The sequence below is a fragment of the Marmota marmota genome, unplaced genomic scaffold (genome assembly GCF_001458135.2).
Source record: "Marmota marmota marmota unplaced genomic scaffold, marMar, whole genome shotgun sequence".
NCBI lineage: Eukaryota > Metazoa > Chordata > Mammalia > Rodentia > Sciuridae > Marmota > Marmota marmota.
The window spans coordinates 2,800,458-2,821,545 of NW_026000081.1; the positions used below are offsets into that span (position 1 = coordinate 2,800,458).

The 21,088-nt window shown below is 40.0% G+C and overlaps 1 protein-coding gene across 1 annotated transcript in view; it reads left to right on the forward strand.

The window, feature by feature from the left end:
• Positions 1-974: 974 nt before the first annotated feature.
• Positions 975-21,088, forward strand: part of Ahcyl1 (adenosylhomocysteinase like 1) — a 38,853-nt gene continuing 18,739 nt past the window's right edge. The window contains exon 1 of the mRNA XM_015505081.2: positions 975-1,441. Coding sequence (XP_015360567.1) covers positions 1,322-1,441 — 120 coding nt within the window. The 5' untranslated portion in view covers positions 975-1,321. The remainder of the gene's footprint in view (positions 1,442-21,088) is intronic.

The window sequence follows — 21,088 nt, forward strand, 5'->3', positions numbered from 1 at the left end:
GCTAAAGAAACAGTCATAAGACCCGAATAGTGAGTAAAAATCCAGACGAGGCAGAAAACTAGAGCCAGAAGGGACCATGAAAATCTAAGTCCCCCCAGTAATTAACAGAAACCCTAGGGAGGGCACTGGACTTTCCACAGGACAAGAGAATTGGTGCCAATGTCATTTGAATCTCAAAGGAAAAGCTACTTCCGCTGACATTAGGTGACAAACAGGTTTTGCGTCTCCAGCTAAACTAAGCCTTGCAAAATACAAAATGTGTCACATGCACCTTTGCCATCCCAGGGCCTTAGCAGGAGACAACACATACTAGGGCTCAGGAAGTGTATGAGCAATCAATGAAGGTCCCAGATGCTCACTGGGCGCTCCTCGGGGCTATTGCCTAGGCGGAGCAAGGAGTTGGAAAGGCAATCTGGCCAGGGCTTCTCTGCCTCTGGCTCTCCACCTTCTGACCTATCAGTTCTATCCCAATGGCTGTAGCCTGAAGGTCTTGTAAACAGGCAAGACCCAGGAGGAGATGGTGGTGAAGGAGGTCACAAAGGGTTGTGCAGAAACCTGACTGCTCTCACTCTGTTCCATTCCCCATGAAGTCAAAAAGGCAAACACTACCCTTTGGGAAGGGGCTTTTGGTCCCAAGGGTCCGAGGCGGGGGCAGTGAGTGGGCTGTCTCGGGCCGTGGATTTTTCCTAAGAGTGGCTGTAGGAAGTGTTATGTGGGGCGCCGTGCCCTTTTCTACAAGCATCGCTCTTATGCCCCCGTGAGGCGTTGCCGAGAATCCAGAAGCCCAAAGACCCCTCAGTTCCACGGCATCCTTGCAGGAACCTTGCGCTGCTCACAGGGCTGATGGCGCCACCTGGTGGCTCTAAGGATAGGGCTCACCCTCGGACCCTCAACATCCTCGAGAAGGAAAGAAGGAGCAGCAGCATATGCGGCCCGGCCCAGCGTGGTGACGTCATGACAGAACGCTGATTCTCCCCGCCTCTTTCCCTTCCTTGGAACTGCCAGTACTTGACGTGGCGTCACCGCCCTCTACCCTTACCTTGCGTGCGTGCTTGCGTGCAGCGGAGGTGGCGGCGCGGGCAGGTCGGAGCTGCGCGCTGCTGCTTCTGGTGTTGCTGTGGCTGCCATCGCTGTCCGGCAGTCTTGGGCTGCCGAACAGAGGAGGCGCGGGTCGGAGCAGCGAGAAGCCCACTCAGCTCAGCACTGGGCCTGGCGGGAGGGTGGGCTAGCGCGTGTCGGAGAGTGCCGCGCGGGCGAGCGGGCGCCTGTGAGGGAAAGAGGCGGGGGCGGCGGGTCAGCCGCGGGCCGGGCCGGCCGGGGGATGTCGATGCCTGACGCGATGCCGCTGCCCGGGGTCGGGGAGGAGCTGAAACAGGCCAAGGAGATCGAGGACGCTGAGAAGTACTCCTTCATGGCCACCGTCACCAAGGCGCCCAAGAAGGTGCGGGGGCTCTGGGTGGCAGCGGGGACCAGGGCTCCAGCCTCGCGGAAGGGGCGCGAGCACCCTGGGCCCGGGCTCGGGTAGTTCGGGACTTCGAAGCTAGGGTTTCGGGTGGTCGGGGACGGCAGGGGTGGTGGAGGGGATGGCAGGTGAGCGGCCCCAGGCCTATCCCGAGCTGAAGAGGCCGCCCCTGACCTCGCTTTCCTTTGTCCCTCGGCCCGACCCCTCGGGGATCTTTTTGAAATCCAGCAGGGCCAGGCCTTAAATTTGCGGCTGACTTTGCTGGATGAAGGGCCTTGGAAGACGAGAGTGAGAGGGGGTGAGCCAACTCAACTGATCCCTGTGACTTGTGCAGGGGATGAGGGTGGACAGAAGATCTCCACCCAGGTGAGTGGGTAAATCTGGCTGAGCTTCTTCAGGCAAATCCTTGGGAGCCGTGGCCGTTTTACCCAACAACTGCGTGATAGCTTACAGGCAAGAGAAAAGAATGCGTGGAACGAGGTCTTTAGTGCAGGTGAAGGCAATGAGGACAGCGTAAGATTGAAAAGCAAACTATGGTTTTTCACCTTCTTCAGTCCTCCAGTTGCTCCAATATATGTAAGAAACGGACATTTAAAGGTTAGTGACAGCAGAAATTGTCATGGATGCAGGTTGATCCTAGAGTCATGTGAATACATTACTTAGGTATTGCTCCAGAAAGGAGCTTGGGTGGGATGAAGGGGTGGGTGGTAAGGAAAGATTGCTCATTCTTTACTGCACTTACGGAGGCAGAACAAGTTTAGTCTATTGTGCTGTGGGTTGAGCTCAAAAGACATCCTTCCAGTTCTCTTGGAAATGGCAACCTTTGGAAATTGTAGTCTAACTAGCTCTCTGAGTGCTGGGATTGTGTTCTCATTTACTGCCAACCACATCTTGACTTTCCACATACCAGTTAACAGACCAGAGAAGCTTTGCAAAGAGGTGACCTTTCTGAAACCAGTGAGAACCCGGACAAATATTTTCCTCCAGTGTAAAGAGAGTGTTTCAGAGCTGTCGCTGTCTGCAGTGTTGAATGAGATGCAGAGCTTGTATAAGCTGAACAAAGATTTGCAGGAATAGTCACTTGTCCTTGAGGCTCCTATACCTGAACTACTTAAGCTAAGTGGGCGAGATGGCTTTTGGTTGTTTTGTTTGTTTTTTAGTTTTTTTTTAAAGCAGTTAATCTGCCTCTCCAGAAATCAAATGCACGATTCAAAGGACAAGTCACCCTTGTATGTTTTAGTTCTGCTTTCTTATAAAATTAAGGTTTTACTGACAATGCCTTTAAAGGTTGTGAAAGATCCCTGGATTCTAAGGAGTATGATTAACCTTAGTTTTAGTGCTCTCAGTTCAACTGACTGCTTTGTTGGGGGCCATAACTGTAATCTGCTATTCTTTGAACAAATAGTTACAGTCCTTATAAGCATAATGCTTAAAGGTAATACTTCACAATGAATTAGGGGAAAGAATGGGAAATCCCTGATAGCCTAATTCCCTCAACTCTTTCTGTCCTCCTTAGCCCGTCCTCTTTTGTATAGTTGCTTCAGAGTATTAGGCATCTTTATTGTTACTTGCCTTTATTTTAGTAAACCTGTATTCTTGGAAGCATCAGTACTGATAAGCCAAAGCTTGTAGATTGTAAACTGCCAGAAAGTCAGGAATCTTGTTCACAATTGTATCTATTGTGCCTGGCTCTGTACCTTGCATATAGTAGGTACTCAGATATTAATTACCCACCTGGCTAACCAGTCACAGGTATCCAAATGACTGCACCAGGAATATTCCTTTTCCCCTTTTCTTCCCGGGAGGAATATTACTAATGTGTATTATTATGAGGCCAAGTGCTAATGACTTTAGAGACTCATATTCCATTAGCTAAAAGAAGCAAGCCTCTGCCAAGAGTATGGGAAGACCCTCTTGTAAGTTTCCATTTGCTGGTAAATGTGACCCCATGTTATTAATTTTGTTCTTTTTGAGCTTTATTGTGTAGCATTTACGTAGCATTTGTATTAAAATGCTTTATGATGACTAATTACCCATCCTCTAGTGATGATAAAAGGCATTTATTTAGTTAATGGATCAGTTGAGGACTAGTCAAGGTCACAAAGCAAGTCCTAGGTAATCCATTTCTCAGAATTTCAACTGAATTGGACATTATGACTAAAGTCACTTTTGTACCTCTGCCATGTGTTGATAAATATGAGAAAGAAAGCATAAGAAAAGTAAAAGGAAAAAGTTCTGTGGCATAGTCCTGAATGGTGTTTAAGAAAAAGGCTTTTTCAAATGGTGCGGTCCTTTACGAGGATTCCAGCCTGGCTCTGGACCAAGTAATCCTTGGATCATTCCAATCCCTGAGACCCTTGGGAATTGAGGACATTTCTGATGCCAGAAGGATAGAGGTGACTTCAGGGTGACCTTAGTGGTCCTCAGTCAGATCACAATCTAGTGTAATTTTCTGGTCAGGTTTTATTCACTTAGAGGTAAGAATGGGTGCCCATCAATTAAAAGCATAGGTACCTGAATTCTCTAACTATGATCATGACTTACTTAGTTTTTTATGCTCTGGGGTCTACCAGTCCATAATAGGGTTAGTGAATTTGATTCAAGGCTTGAAATGTCTGGCTGTCAAGAAGCCAACTAAATTGGTTCTTGAGGCTTCTATGCCTTAGTTTCTGCATCTACCACATCCATGCCTATTGTTCAGACCTGTGGAAATGGAGGCATGTTGGAAATTAAAATGGCAAAAGTAACTTTTTAAAACTCTTATTCCTTCTTTTTAATGATCATTTGCAGTGGGTTATAACAGAATATAACTACAATATAAATATGAAGTCAAAACTGTAGAAATAAGGGGAAATATTGTTAACCCTCAGGGCTAAGATGGATTTGATTATCACAGGCAACACCATAAACATCCCCCTAGCTGAGGATGAAGGGATCACAGAGTATAGTAACCTTAGCAGGCACTGGAAAAAATACGTGCTAATTCTTCAGGAAGACAACTTTTCCTGACACAAAATTCTAAAGGAAATTCTCACGAGACCACATTGATAGCTATGTTATTGTTCATATGGTAAAGATTGTTCTAGACTTGTGATGATTTCAGATGGTACAGCTAGGAAAATTTGAGATGAGAAAAGAGTATTTGAGTGGTAATGATAAGTGTATACTACCACAGCTGAGGCAGATCCCAGTTTTAATGTTGGCAGTTGTAGTCAAACCAATTAAGCCATCTAGTTCCCCATGATCACTGGATGTTTGTCCCTCTTTTTCTGCTACTTTGTGCTGCAGAGGCAATAACTGTCCTTGGACCTTTTGAAAATGACACTGTGTCAAATTGATTCTTTTTTTCATAGAATAAATCCATATCTCCAGTTTGTTGATGAAATTTCCTGCCATCGACATGTTTCTCTGAAATGCCTATCTCAGAACACTGGATGTTTTCTGAACTTCTGAACATTTAGGGGGAGGACTTTCCCAAGTGATACTTTAGTCATTGGACCTAGGACCTGTGCAGTCAGACTTTTACCATTAGCAAAATATAGGAAAGGAAAAGAATGCTAAAGAAACTACTTTTGCTTATAGGATATGTGGCACTGGTTCATCAGAAGGAATAGGAAGCACACCAAGCAGAGCCCCATCAAGTCCTGCTTAGGTGTTAACTTGATAGCCAGTTAACATTCCGGATATTCATTTTCTCTTTGGAATTGTCTTAGAGCAAATTTTTGGAACAATTTCATAGAGTATACACCAAAAATCACTGAGAAGAGACGGGCTGCTGTTGCTGTTTCTTCTTTACAGCCTTATTCTCTAGGACAGCTCCTGTTTTAGTGGCAGTCTTTGAACAGGAGTCAAAAATGTAAGAAGGTCTTTTTTTTTTTTTTTTTTTTTTGGTGGGCTTTGTTTTTTGATCTGGGACCTTGAGCATGCTCAGCAGGTGCTCTTCCCAGCTCAGATCTTTTTTTAGATTTCTTCACAGATACTGATTTCCTCCTCCTCTTACCTGGTTTGATTTAGTTACACTCTAGTTTCCAAATTATTTTTAAGTTCTTTTGTACATTTAACTTGTAACAGAGAAATCTGTTCATTGTCTAGGTCCTTTGCTGGCAAGATCACAAGTGTCTACCTTTTGTCTTATCAGGAAGGTATCATTTGGGTCTAGTGTGTTACCTAATATGTCTTGTGAAGTTGCCTGTAAAGGATGTTTTGACACAGAATCCTGTAGATCCACAGTTGCCTGTGACTCCTGATGTTTATTCTGCTACCTGTAGTAGTTAATAATCTGTAAACAAGCACTTTAATGCCCTCTTGGGGCTATTTCAAGGAATTGGCTGGTAAAGGAGAATAATTTATACGTCTCTGATTCTTAAATTTGGGAATGTGAATATTAAATTTTTTAAAAGATGGGCCACCATTTTTACACTCAACATGTAAATTAGCATGATTCCAAACTGAATAATAATTCCAAACACATCCTTCTTAGGTGGGTCAGAAGCATCTTCATCATGTACAGAGGACAGCACATTTGCGTAGACCAGAGTTTTTTCCAACCTGAAATCTGAGAGTCCAAAGTTGAAGAGATTCTTTCAAATTTTCCTTCCACTTCTTGTCACCACTATCAGTGCCTTATGTGTGGTAAGCAGTTAATGAAAATTCACTTAGGATTTTGGTCACTTTTTCTCTTGTGATTTCCTATTTCCCTTTGACTCAGGTAGTTCTCTTATCCCCACTGTTGTTTGGCTATTACATAAGGCCCGTTAACTTCCCCTTTTTGTTCCAAAAACTGAATGGCATTACATGTAAGTTAAGCACTTGATTTTTGGAGTCAAGTTTAGTTTTAATCTCTACCATTGAGAGCAATGGGACCTTGAACAAGGGATTTAACCTCACTGAGCCTATCTTCTCTCATCTGTAAACCAGGAAGTAACAGTAGTATGACCTATATAGATTTGTTGAGAGGATTAGCACTTAGTAAATTACTGTGTTTGCTCCTTTATACCTAGTGTCTGTATATTCTGGTTTACCTGCATATTTATGGTCTTTTCTTATTATCCTTGCATGCCATTCAGTCAGTGCCTCCTTACACCTGGAGAAGTATGCTGGTTTATGTGGTTACCCTATTGATAACTCTGGGCAATGCGGCATGATAGTTAAGTGAGAACCTAATAATTCCATGAGAATTATTTTCAAAGAGCCCCCAAAATCAAAATGTTTCTGTTGGAATGTCTTTTCAAAGGGGGAAATAATTTTTTTTTTTCTAACAAACAGGTTATTTTGTGTAGAGCTTTAACCTGTTGAACACAATGTTTGTTGATTACCTGGACCCTGAGAGTTTAGAGCTTGTGATGGGAGTGAGCTGTGCTCTACCTCACCTTTCCTCACCTCCATCCCTCATAACATGAAATGCACCCATAGTATATGGGTATTTGTCAGGCTCTGGGCTAACCTGAGTCCAAAACTTTCTTTCCTCAAATTGCAGCAGTTTTGGGGGTCTTCTCAAACTAGAATCTTTGAGTTATGTGAAACAATTCCAAAGACTTTTTGAACTGTGACTTCATCATTTTATGTGGTGACCTTCACCCATCCTTATATACTCAACTTCCTCTCCGAAGTCATGTTTCTCCCTGCTCCCCATGGCCTGTTCCTGGTTATGAATAACTGATTTTATCCTGCAACAGTGTGTGCCCTTTGCTCCACAACAATTACAGAACTAGGTGGAATGTCCATGCCTTTGTTGAAAGTCTTGTTTCATTTTCTTATCTCTGTTAAATTTTTCTAAGAAGAATCAGCCTGGTGCTTTAATTTCAGAATATATATAATGATTGGTACTGCCTGGCAGTATACAGTGGGGCTTAATCATTTACTACCCAAACTGGACACAGTTTAGGAAAAGAACTTTGGCAGAACCACAAATGTAAGGCTATCTGAGCATGCTCCTGCTTTCTTGCCATGAAAGTCCCAGCCTCTCAGTTAACATATATTACCTATGGGGCTTAATGGACTTATTAGCATGTTTCCCTCTATCAGCCTGAGCCAGTTCACCCTGTGCTCAGTTGTAGATAGAAATGAGGCATAATAAGCAGGAGGCATTTGGAACTGCTCACTGTGCCACACTGTTCATCTTGGACCTATCTCAAGCCTAATTCTTTATAGTCTGAAGACTTGCCCAGCAAGAGCATGCCCTATTGTTTCTATGTTTTTCTCTTCTGAACCTGTGAGTGTATCATAGTACCACTAGAATCCACTGAGCTGTGTGCTTAAAGTGCCAAGGAAAATGCTATGCTCATCTGTAATGTGCACAGCTCTTTGTGAGCTAGATGGTGAATTGGTGAATGGCAGAATGAAGGGACTAAAGGCCTGGAAGAGATGAGAGTAACTGCTTCATTGACTTAGACCTCCTTAATAAGCTGTTCAAACTGTTATAAGCAATGACAGGATTTTGAAAGTTCTATTTTTAATAAACGGCTGCAGCTCTTGCTACAGCTCTGTTTTAAGGTGAACCTTTAGGGTACATGTTTTCATAAGGGTAATAGGAATTACTTTAACCCTACCTCTCAGAACTGGTTTGACCACAAGTCCAAGTTTTTGGGCTGTGACCTGTTTCCATTATAGTCCCAGGAGCCTGAAATTTTAAAGAGAGACCTATTAGGAATGTTAATAGGGCAGAGATTCTGATCTGCCTTCTTTGACCAGTTCTACCTTTCTCCTTCCTCAAAAACCTTTAAGAAAAACTCATCTGGACTCTTCATGATAGTTAACTTTTTTTGGAGATGTGGAAGAGATGATTGTCTTGAATTTTCAAAATGCACATCTCCCATATCTATCTACCTATCTCTCTCTCTCTCTCTCTCTCTCTCTCTCTCTCTGTCTCTGTCTCTGTCTCTGTCTCTGTCTCTCAATTTCAGAAGAGAAATGAATAGGCATATTTGTATGGAAGGTAGAGAATTGAAATAGGCTTCACTTTTGCATGTTTAAGGGAATGCTTGCAGAGTCCTGGATTAGACTTTACAGTGGTTCTTAATCTTTTGAGTCATAGATCCCTTTAAGAATTTCATGAAAGTTATTGTTTCTTTCCTTAGGAACATTCAGGATTCCCCCCCAAAATTTGTATGCACTTTCAGAAGGTATTTGGAACTCCCTGAAACTCAGTCATGGATCCTAGGTTTAAAAAACCCTGATTTAGATTGTCAGGCTTCTAGCAGGTCCTGAAACTTCAAAAAGATTGTTTCCAGCATACAGTTTGTCCTTGTGGCTTGGAACAAAGCTGAGACTGTGTTGTTACCCTCCTCCTTGAGATGCTCCTCAGCTGCCCAAGAGACTCATTATAAATGCCTTGAGGGTTTAACTCAGGAACTTTCACATACTGAAACCAGAATTTCAGCAACTTTTTTTTTTTTTTTTTTTGGAACCTTCTTAGCCCTACTGCTGTTCATAAGCAATGTGAATGTCCCTAAAGTTCTAAAGCTGCTTCCATAGGAGTATTTGGAATAAGGAGCTCATATCCTAGACTAGATGTCAAATTAAAAAAAAATAGTAGTTTGCTTTCCTTTATCTCTCAAAAACAGGTATGATTTCAGGTGGAGCACTCACTATTTTAAAACTGAGCTGATGATACCTGAATCTTACTCATTTGGTTTCTTTAGATGGAACCTACTGAAGTTTAGGACTAAATTTCACACATGTCTTATATGTTGTGTCTGCCTATAATGTTGTCATTAAAGTTTATTGAATAAAATACTATGAGAGGATCATCCCTGAGAGAAAATGAATGAACTTGAAATCTTTTGGTGACTTGGACTCACTTGCCCTTTTATTGGACTGAGGCTGTTTTTCTAACTTCAGTCCCCTTCCTAATGGGTGGATAAGGGAATACCAAGAATTACAAGTGAGAAATTATTGAGAATTTCCAACAGTTTAGTCCTTGATAATGCCAGAAACAGAGGTGAGGGAGGAAAGGGCACTAGACACATGGCCTTCAGCCTGTTAGCACAGTAGCACAGAACACAAGGCAGTGAGCTCAGGTCTCTTTACACATAATGAGGAAGGTGATTTAAATTCCTCACCGTGGAAAGAAATTTTAAATCCTTTGCATTAGGGACACTTTGTCAAAAGGTGAAATTGGTATTCTGGTTTACACATGCTCTGGATTTAAGGAACAGGAGATTTTTACCTAGGGGTTTGAGCCTTGGGGGCCAGTGATGAACACTTTGATTTTGGAATAAATGTTGGGACCTGAAAGTACTTGATGAATTGCTCTGCCTGGCAGTACTAAGCAAATTTCTGTGTCAACTTATCCTACAACCCTGACCGCTCCTTCTGATCCAGAGGCTGAACTTAGCACTTAAATGCCATATGTGCTCTTGTCTTTTAAATACCATTTAGGAATTGGGCCAAAGCTGTCCTAACCAAAAGTTCTGTCTCTAGTTGACACTAAATTTTGTGTGTTTCCTTAAAGTACATGACCAGCGGGATTTGAGGAAAGGGAGACCTTCAGAATTTGGCTGTTTGGGATGAAATATGTTCTTTGTAGAGATGGAAGATGTATACAGTTGTTAAGGCAACTAATTCAGTTTCCTGTTGATGGCCAGGTGGTTCCAACTTCTGATTTAATCCTTTAGTTTTTAGTGCCTAGCTTCTCAGCACCAGACTTCTTAGCAAGCAAGACAAGATTTCCAGTGCTCACTTATGGGGAGAGTAGCCCAGCTGGCTTGTCATGCTGGACTAAAATGAATTGTGAATGTTAATTATACTGATCAATACAGTGGCCTTGGTAACAGACTTGTAGCTGCTGTAGAATCTGTTTACTTCAGGTTTGTAACAGAAAAGAGACCAAGTTGGTTGGGGACATGGTGTTCTCACTGTAATAAGCTGTATTGTAAGTCCAAGAAAAATGCATCCTGTAGGGACTGAAATTGCTGCACCCCTTCCCCAGGATTTCCCATTGGGAACTTTACTCTGGAAGTGGTTTCTGTTCTTTTTTGCCAGTTGAGAATGAATCAAGATTGGCAAAGGCTTGGTTCTTTTTGGAGGTGGGGTAAAGAATATTTAAAAATCATAACGCATAGAAGGAGAATACCTGTGTTAAGAAGCACTTTGTTTCTCTACTAGCTTGTAATGGGGAACCTTGATTTATTTATTTTTTAAAATAATTTTTTAGTTGTTAATGAACTTTTTTATATTTATTTATATGTGGTGCTGAGAATTAAACCCAGTGCCTCACACGTGCTAGGCAAGTGCTCTTCTATCATTGGACCACAACCTCAGCCCCTGGGTGTGGATATTTGATGGGATTAATTTTAGCCCTTACATTCAAGAGCTAGAACTTCTGTTGGGGGAGCATGGGGCTCATAATACTGCACATTCTTTTCTGACTCCTTGGGGAGGGGATTAGCTGAGTGCTGGGCATGTTTGGAATGAGAGCATATTGCCAGTTTTTACTGAATTTGAACTAAAATTTGGTAAAAATGCAGTCTCTGTTTTCCTCAGACTGGCTCTTTGTCATATTCTCCTGACCCCTTGTGGACCCATCAGACAGATGGTCTGACAAGATGGAGTTGGTTTAAAGATAGATTCCCTACTTCCTTTGCCTTATTTGTTTGATCTCTGAACAAGGCATGTCTAACCCATTTGTTCTCCGTGTTCCTTGAGTCAGTTTATCAAGAACCTGGTAAACTCAGTGGGCTTGTGTTTATTTCTTCAGGTCCTGCTTAGAATGTTTCTGAAATCACTTCTTATGGGGTGGGGAAGAATGGAAAGTATCGGTCACCTAAGGCGTTTTTTTCCAAAATAGTAATTACCTAAACTAGGCTTACTTAATCAAAATGGCAAAGAGGCTGAGAGTAACGGTGCATATGGAGAATGGGTTGACATTTTGAAACAGCTTCCCCAGATAAACTTAAAAGATTTCAGATTTAGAACCACTCTTACATGATCTAGCAAAGCTGACCAAAATTATTATGAAATCTGGGAATGCAGCTTCAACCCATGTGGGATGACTTAGACTGTTAAAACTGCTGCTTTTTTACTTGTACATGACAGTAGAATGTATTTTGACATACTATACATAAATAGAGTATAACTGTTTCTTCTTGTTGTATATGATATGGAATTACGTTGGTCATGTATTTATATATGCATATGGGAAAATAATGTCTGATTTCATTCTACTATCTTTCCTATTCTCATTCCCCTTCCCTTCCCTTCATTCTCTTTTGTCTAATCCAAAGTACTTTTATTCTTCCCTACCCCTGTCCCCTTATTGTGAGTCAGTATCCACTGAGAGAACATTCAGTCTTTGGTTTTGGGGATTGGCTTATTTCACTTAGCATGGTATTCTCCAGTGTCATCCATTTGCTGGCAAATGCCATAATTTCCTTCTTTATGGGTGGGTAATATTCCATTATATATACTCTCTACACACACACACATACACACACATTTTCTTTATCCATTCATCTGCTCATCTGCTGAAGGGCACTTAGGCTGGTTCCATAGTTTAGCTATTGTGAATTGAGCTGCTGTAAACATTGATGTGGCTGCATCATTGTAGTGTACTGATTTTATACCTTAGGGTATAAACCTGAGGGGTGGGATAGCTGCATCAAATGGTGGTTCTATTCCAAGTTTTCTGAGGAATCTCCATATGCAGAAAGATAGCTTTGATTAAGTTAGTGAGCCAGATAGCCAGCCAAAGAGCAGATTTGAGACTCAAACAAAAAAAAAAGAAAAAAAAAAAAAAGACTTCTTTTTACTCTTGAAGGGTCTGTTGCTATTGCTTTATTGTCAAATAAGACTCAATGTTAATATGTCTCTTTCCCTAGAAAAGTTGGTGTTTGACTGGAAAGAATGGCCAGACCTCTCAGGGTTAGTACAGGGTGTGACATGTACTATAGAAACATGAATGAAAGCTCAGAGGGGAACTTGGGGAGAGAGAATTATGTAGAAAGCAGGGCCAGTGTGAAGGCTGGATCACAGTGAGTGCCCACAGTCCAGTGCCAGTTCTGCCTTTTCCTCTCAGAAAGCTAATCTCAGAATAACCACAGGTCCACACCTCTTTACTGTAGGGTGGTCTTAACAGAAATATTCATTGTTCTGCCTAAGGTCTTAGTGAAGTTTTCCATACCTGTACCAAAAGATTGCCAAATAAGGACTGTATTTAGGCTGTTCCAGGCTAACCTTGTCAGATGCAAGCAGAGCCCCTAGCCCTCCTCTGAGAAGTTAGCTCCAGGTGGTTCCAGTTCTAACTGCTCACCAGCACGTAGAAGAACCTGTGTTAAAAAACCTGCCATCCTGCTGTTAATATAAGGACATCTTATGTATGCTAAGTGATACGTTAAAGCTGAGGGAACTATAATCACATACTAATTATCTCTATTTTGTATTTTTAAAGAAGCTATTTAAAATGACCAGACTTAATTTCAGACCTCACTTCATGGGACTATGTAGAAACATTTTGTGGTTCTGTTAAGCTTATAAAGCTGTAGGGTTAAAACCTGCTACTCAGTTTTTGGAAAAGGTCTATTTCTTAAAAATCAAATATGGAGTTCTTTTTCATTAGTTGATTTTTTTTTTTTTTTTTTAAACTAGGATTGAGCTCAGGGGTGTTCTACCACTGAGCTACATCACTAGCTATTTTCATTTTATTTTGAGACAGGGTCTCACTGAATTGCTGAGCCTGGCCTCAAACTTGTGTGCTCCTGCCCCAGCCTCCCAAGTCACTGGGATTACAGGCGTGTCTGGCCATTTTTCAGCTTTTTAAAAATATAATTGACAGGGCTGGGGATGTAGCTCAAGCGGTAGCACACTCGCCTGGCATGCGCGGGGCACTGGGTTCGATCCTCAGCACCACATAAAAATAAAAGATGTTATGTCCACTGAAAACTGAAAAATAAATATTAAAAAAATTCTCTCTCTCTCAAAAAAAAAAAAAATATATATATATAATCAACAAATTAAAATTGTGTTTTATTTCATTGTATTCAGTATGATGTTTTAACATATAATTATGGAATGATTGCCACTGTTAAGCTAATTAATATGTCCATTTCCTCACAGTTCCTTTTTGTATATACGTGATAGGAATGCTTAAGATGTACTGTCTTAGCAAATTTCAGGCATATAGTATGTTTTTATTAGCTATAGTCACTGTGCTGTACATTAGCTCTCCTGAACTTATTCACCTCATAATTGCAGGATTGCAGATGTTGGTTAAAGGAACCGACATCACCTCATTTCCCTACTCTCTGGTAACCACCCTCTTCTCTCTGTTTCTATGAATTTGACATTTTTAGATTCCACATGTAAGTGAGATCATTTAATTGAATGCTTTAAAAAAATATCTACTGTAACTATGAAATCAAGATTCAGTAGTCACATATCCCTTGTTACTTAAGTCCAGATTATTTTAATAAAATTAGTAACCTTACAAGAACTTTTTAAAGTCATGGGTCAGTTAGAGAGGTGGTACTAGAAGGTAGGAATGCATCAGTGACAAATTTTATCTTTTTAAAATTTTGACCCTACCCATATTTAATATGAGTGTTTTTGTATTGGGAAAATTCAGCTTTGCTAGATCTTTTGGAGATGTCATGTAAGATCTAAGGTAGCTTGAAGAGGATGCTCTTTGAATGGCATACTATAGGTGCAAAGAGAACTTAGTAAAATATTTTCAACTTAAGTACATGTTTTCTGATTGTGTTAACTTTAGTGTGTGAAAGAAGTTTCCTCATCACCATTCACCACAAACTAAATAAACCCCTTTTAAAAACATGTTTAAAATATATTATCTATTGTACATTTAATAAATGGTAAATTCTTGTGAAAACAACAGTTTCCTAGGCATCTGTTTTATTTTAAAAAATATTGGTCAGTTTTAGCCATGCCAAATTGAAAAACTCCTTGTATAAATACAAATAGAATAATGCAAAAAGGAACTTCTGAGTAGATTTGTCTTGGGTAGTAACACAGTTGGCAGTAGATTGCTGGTGCAAACTCTTCCTCCCCACTTCATCCACAGAAGACCATGGAAGTAAGTGCTAGTGTACAGCTTTTTGCTCCTATCAAGTTTGGACTCTGCCATTCTCCCTTCACCCTTTTTCAAGTCTAAGCAGTAGTACCTCTCAGTAGCAATTCATTAGCAACTTTAGAATATTATACTTCTTTATCCGGACCATTTGGCTTCTTACAAAGTTAATCAAGATTTGGGAATTCTTTTCCTTTTCTAAAGCTCACAAATGTTCTCTGATATTGTAAGTGCAGAACGCTTTAATGAAATGTAGACTGTTCTGTAAACTGACCCCTGGAAAAGTCAGGGAAAAGCTATTTCCCCAGCCAAAAGAAGGAAAATAGTACTAGACTTGTGGATTTTTTTCCCCCTTTTTTAAATCTGTTGATAGAAAATTGCTGTAAGCAAGTCACTTAACCCCCAGCCCTGTACTGTTTTCTCATCTGTGAAGTATAGATACAATACTTAAGATTCCAGAATGTTCTGAAAATACAAATTCTCCCTAAACCTTAAGGCACTAAGATCAAGACAGAACTTAAACTAAAAAAGGGAAATCTAGGCATTCAGAATCTTGTTTACCATACCTATAAGTCTAGATTTTAAACTTCTTTTCTAATCAGCTTTGAGTAAAAATCCTGATCTAGTGCTTTCAGGTTGTAAGGCTTATTTTTTATATACCAAGAGTTAAATAAAAATGATTTGAAAACTATTTAGATCAGTAATAGTCTTGCAATGTCATGGATAAAATTTGCCACATAACCTTTCTTAAACAAACAAACAATTCTGACTTCTGGTTTGCCATCCAGGTAGAGCCAAAAGATCTTTGGCTTTGTGCTTCTGACCACTTTGCTTAGAAAATGGCTGTTCAAAAACTCATGGATCAGGAAAACTCAGACTTTGTATTTGGGTCTGGAGGTAGACAGGATGGAGAATTGTATAGTATTCATCGTGGAACAGTAGAGAACTCTTGTTTTTAAATAGCTCCAGAGAAGCTGCAGCCAGCAGTTCTTTTCAGTCAGCTTGTTTCTTGCAAGTAGTGATTTTATACTGAGACTTCTATCTAAAATTGAACATATACTTCCCAGGGTAGGTAGAGAATCAAGAAGAATGGCAAATATCACCTCTCTGGAATGAAAAATACCATTGTGTTTTTAAAATGGTTTGATGTGCGGCTAAGGTTGTGGCCCAGTGGTAGAGCGCTTGCCTTCCACCTGTGAGGCACTGGGTTCCATCCTCAGCACCACATTAAAAAACAAAAAGTATCGTGTCCATCTACAACTCACAATATTTTTTAATATCAGTTTGATGTGACTGACTGATAGATTATTGTGTATGTGTTGTGTGTCTGGTCTTTCCTTCTAGAGACTTAATGTTTTTTTGTTTTGTTTTGAAGAACCGTGGAGGATAAAAATCAGCTGCATTTGATCTTTAAAAGGCTTTCTCTTTGTCCTTTGAACTTGAAAATATGCAGTCTAACTACAGGATGGATTCTGAAAGGTCCTGTAACTTAAGTGATTTCTATCTCATTTGCCTTTGTTGGATGTTAGCCTAGGTTTCAGAACACTGACTTTCATAGACTCAGCTGCCACATATTGGGAGCTACTTATAGTTTTTCTGCTATCCATGTACTACTTGGCAAGGACTTCCATTTCTTTTGCCTCTAGTTAGACATAGCTTAGCCTTCCCAAATACTGTGCTGACTCACAACTGGGTTTGCTCACCTAAGCAAATATATGAATTTAAAACAAAATAGACTTTTAACCTCATTTAAATTAGACTCTCAGATTTAATTTGTTACTTTGATGCCGGGGACTGAACCCAAGGGCACTTAACCACTGAGCCATATGTCTGTCCCTTTTTTTTTTCCTCTTGTTTTTTTTTTTTTTCCTCCTTGCTTAGGGTCTCACTAAGTTGCTGAGGCTGGGGATGTGGCTCAAGGGGTAGCGCGCTCGCCTGGCATGCGTGCGGCCCGGGTTCGATCCTCAGTACCACATACAAAGAAAGATGTTGTGTCCGCCGAAAACTAAAAAATAAATATTTTAAAAAATTCTCTCTCTCTCTCTCTCTCTCTCTCTCTCTCGGAAAAAAAAAAAAAAAAAAAACTTGCAGTCCTCTTGCTTCAGTCTTCCAAGTCACTGAGATTACAACTGTTTGCCACCACACCTAGAAGAATTGTTCTTGTACATTGCTAATCTTCTTCCATCATAACAAACTAAGAAATTACAGATGACATTTGCTCAGTTCATGTGACTACCTTCCAAAATGCCAGCTATCCCATCTTCATTCTAGTGCCATACATGGATTGTTTGCTTTCAGTGTTAAATTTTCTTCCCATAGACATTCGTTTGAAGAGTACAGATTTGCCTATTAATAAGGAATTGATGTTCTTAAAAAAGAACATCCCAGCATACCTTGCAGTAAGGTTTGCCAGTTTAACTTCTTGAGAGCTTCATTTAAAATCAAGATTGACTTTAAAGAGAAGCACAAATTAAGGCTAATGATGACTCCTTATTACAAACTTACAAAGTGAACCTGGGAATCTGGCTTTGTCTTTCCCAAAGAGAGGGAAAATAAATATTTATTTGCCTCTATAAAAGCCAATGGAAGAATAAAGAAGCTGCGGGGTAGCCCATGCCTGTAATCCCAGAGGCTTGGGAGGCTGAGGCAGGAGGATTGCAAGTTCAAAGCCAGCCTCAGCAAAAGTGAGGCACTAAGCAACTCAATGAGATCCTGTCTCTAAATAAAATACAAAATAGGGCTGGGCATGTGGCTCAGTGGCTGAGTACCCCTGAGCTCAACCCCTGGTACCACCCCCACCAAAAAAAAAGAATAAGAAGCCAATGAAAATGTGGAATGAACAGTTACAGGAGTAGGACTAGAAATGAGACTTCTCTGAGTATACCTTTAAAACTTCTGATTCATGAAAATATTTTTATATGTCAGAAATAAGATTAAATCAAAGAGAAAAAAGGAAATCTTAAAAATTACTTATAAGTAAGTTTAAAGTATCAAATCTAGCATACTATATCAAATTGATTATACAGTCTTCTAGTACTTTGACTATATATTCTTTCTGAAATATAGTCTAAGGTCAAAAAGAATTTCAGTGAAATCTTGATCACTGAGGAGACTGTTAGTAATGAGATTAGTTTTGTCCTTTTAAATCTATTTTATGTATTAATTATAGAATATAGCAAATAAGTAAATATATTAGTGTTACTAGGGACCAAGATTTTCAACATAAAAAAATACAAATAGGAAAATTAAGTTTTTAAGGTAATTTTAAGTTTGAAATATAAATATCAATATAAAAAATCAGCATGAACTAATGAATAAAACAAAGATTTATTTCTCTACTGAATGAACCTAGAAGCTTTGAGACCTTTGATAGCAAATACCATACCTTGTATCAGATATTAGTTTCCCACTGAAAGAAATAAAGCTTGGAGAAATGGCTGAAAGAACAGTCAACTTGGTATATCTTCTTTTTAAAAAAAAATTTTTTTTAGATGTTGATGAACCTTTAATTTATTCATTTATTTATATGTGGTGCTGAGAATCAAACCCAGTGCCTCACACAAGCTGGGCAAGCCCTCTACCACTGAGCCACAACTACAGCCCAGTACATATTCTTTTGTCAAAAAGGAGGGAAGTGCTTAAATGGAATGTCAGAAGGACAGAAGATCTGGCTTGTAGGAAGCACCCACTGGCCCAGCTTGGGGGTCAGCATGAGCATTTGGTACACAATGTATAATTGCGTGTAACATTGACTATGAATGACTACTAAAAAAGGAAAAGCAAAGGCTGTCTTCATAAAAGAATGCCAGCTAATGTGTGTGGAAGAAATGAACAATTATTATTTTATAAGCCCCTGTCATTAAATTGGTTTGTGCAAGAATTATTAACAGATGGTGAAGTCACTAGACAATAAGATATTCACCATGATGTTGTTTCGCCCCACAAATTAACCTTTCCTTGCTGAAGAGAAAATGTATCTTTCAAGGGAGAGATCTGATGGTCTTGCTCTAGCCAAGGTTTAATGTTAGTGTCACTAATGGTGCAACAACCTGACACTGTGCCTCCTACAAGGGGAAATATATGACATCATCTATATATCATACCATTAAAATTGCCAAAATTTTAATCTCTCTAATCAAACTGAATTTGTAGTTTACAGGAAGGAAACAACCTGAAAAAATAAGGAAATGGGAGATTCTATAAGAGAGCTGGCCTCGACTCATGAGCTGGAAAAGCAGAATGTTTTAGATTAGCGGAGGCTCAAGGAACCTATTGTATTTAATGAACCTTTATTCCATCCTGTGTTGGAAGATTGGGGAGGCAGTTGGTCCTCAACTGTGAAAAATAACCTTGAGAAAATGGAGGAAGTTTGGATAGTCTGGACATTAGATAATATAGGATTACTGTTAATTTTCTCAAGTGTGATAATACCATCAAAGTTCTGTAGGAAGAGTATTCTTATTCTTTGAAGATGCTTTCTGAAGAATTTATTAGTGAATTTTTGTGTTTGCTACCTTTTTTTTAAGGACCATATGAAAGTATGATGTACGTGTGTATACAAAGAAACGTACAATGGAACATAGAAGACTATGTAAGAGGTACCCACTGACCCCACTTGGGACAATATGAGCATTGGGTACACTTCATGTATAATTGAGTGTAATGTAGCAACTATGAATGACTAGGTGGAGAGTATACAGGTGTCCATTCTACTACTTTTTAATTTTTTTCTATGTTGAAAAATAATCATAATAAAGTCAAAAAAGAAGTATTATTACAGCAGTGGTGCAGAGAGTAGGGGTGGAAGAAGACTTCAGTATCACTAAAATAATGAGTATGTTCCAGGAACCAGGACTTCTTCTGTCACCTCTGCTGGTTTCCTTTTAAAAACATTGTGGTGAGAAAAGAGGAAATGACTGGCACGTTTTTAAATAATATTGGTACTGGGATTGAGGGTGAGAGAAGTATGGACAGTTGAGGCTTCTGAGCAGGTAGATGGCTAAACAGGTATTGAACCAGTCTGGGTGTATGTTATGTTCTGTTGTAAAATTGTGGTTTGGGAAATTTTAAGAAGCCCTTCCCTAGTCTCTTGATGCTATTTTTTAAAACTTCTTAATTTTGCCTGTAGTTGTAGTACTACTTGTACTGACTGGAGCACTTTAGGAGATGGTAGAAAGCCAGTGAAGTGTTTTGTCTCCTATGAAGAGAAGAGTTGCTGAAAAGATAAAAGTCCTGGCTTTTTGAGAGAGTTTTTCAAACTTTTTTCTCAATTTTAAGTGACTCAGCAGTGTGGGGCCTGATACTGCCTCATCCCTTCCTCCCACCAGCATTGACAGAAGATCAAGTTGAATCCCATTTTGAAAAGAGTATTTCTTCTGACTGTGGAATTGGATTCCAGCTGTGTGTGTGTGTGTGTGTGTGTGTGTGTTATATCCAGTTACTGTTGAGACAGACACACAAGGGTGGAGTGGGGGAGGGAGATACATGCTGTGATTAGTCAGCCTCCCATCTCCCTCCCCCCTAGAAACTCAGGCTCCATATGGGGAGACTGAGAACAAGAAACTTGAGACTGGGAACGAGGGCAGGGAACAGCCAAAACCTGCTCAGTCTCAGAAGACTGATTTCCGCACCAGGGAATGGAAAAAGTTGCTGAAGGTGGTTATGGGTTGACTCTGTGGCCTGAGATTGATTCTCTTAAGTTCAGTTCTTTAATAGTGGGAGCACTGTGTTGGGAAGGGGATGCCCTTCTGGGGAACTTCTTTACCTGACATGAAAGATACTCAGACTTACATATTTCTTGTACCAAGAAGGTTGGTGTTTATTGCTGTTTCTTTGAGATTCATCGAATGAGAACCAGACTGATTGGTGGTAAGTATCATGAAAAGGTATTGCACTTGGTTAGGCTGGCTGGAGACCCCTTTCCTTTCCTCTTAAAAGGGAGTAGGCAAAAGTAGAATCTATAAAAGAATAAATTAGCAGAAAGATGTATGAAAAGGGGACTTGAAAAGGTGTAGGAATCCTGGAAGGTGTTGTAGCATGTTGCTTAGGAATTGACCTTGTTAAAATCTCTAGCTTCTGATAGTCACTTTTTTGCTCAATGCTAAGTGTTAGCTAAGAAATATGCTGACCATAATTTCTAAACAGGAAAAAGTCTCTGAGCATAGAATCCTAGAGGGGACAATGGAACAGAATATATGAATTTAGAAGTGTCCCAGAAAACTGATAGTGTACCAGAAGAGGAATACTAGCCCTTCAAATTATCCTCAGCAGTAAGAAAGACTGATCCATGCTTGTTTAAGGTATGCTTTCTTAATGATTTGTTTCCTAGTAATTGATGTTTACCTTAGAGTCTAGTTCTTCATCCTTAGGAGGAAACCCTTTTGAGAAAGCTAAAAGCTGTTGGATAAGCATGTGAAATAACAAGTTTAATAAGATGTCTGGCCTAACCTAATTTTTGGAGGCTTAAGTTAATATCCAGATAAGACAGTGACGACTACAGTATCTAGCATGTTCCTAAAGGAGCAGTGAAATTCCATGGCAAAGCCATTTGAATTATCATTACACTTTGAGTCAAAACACATCTACAGATTTTTAAGGGACCATATTTC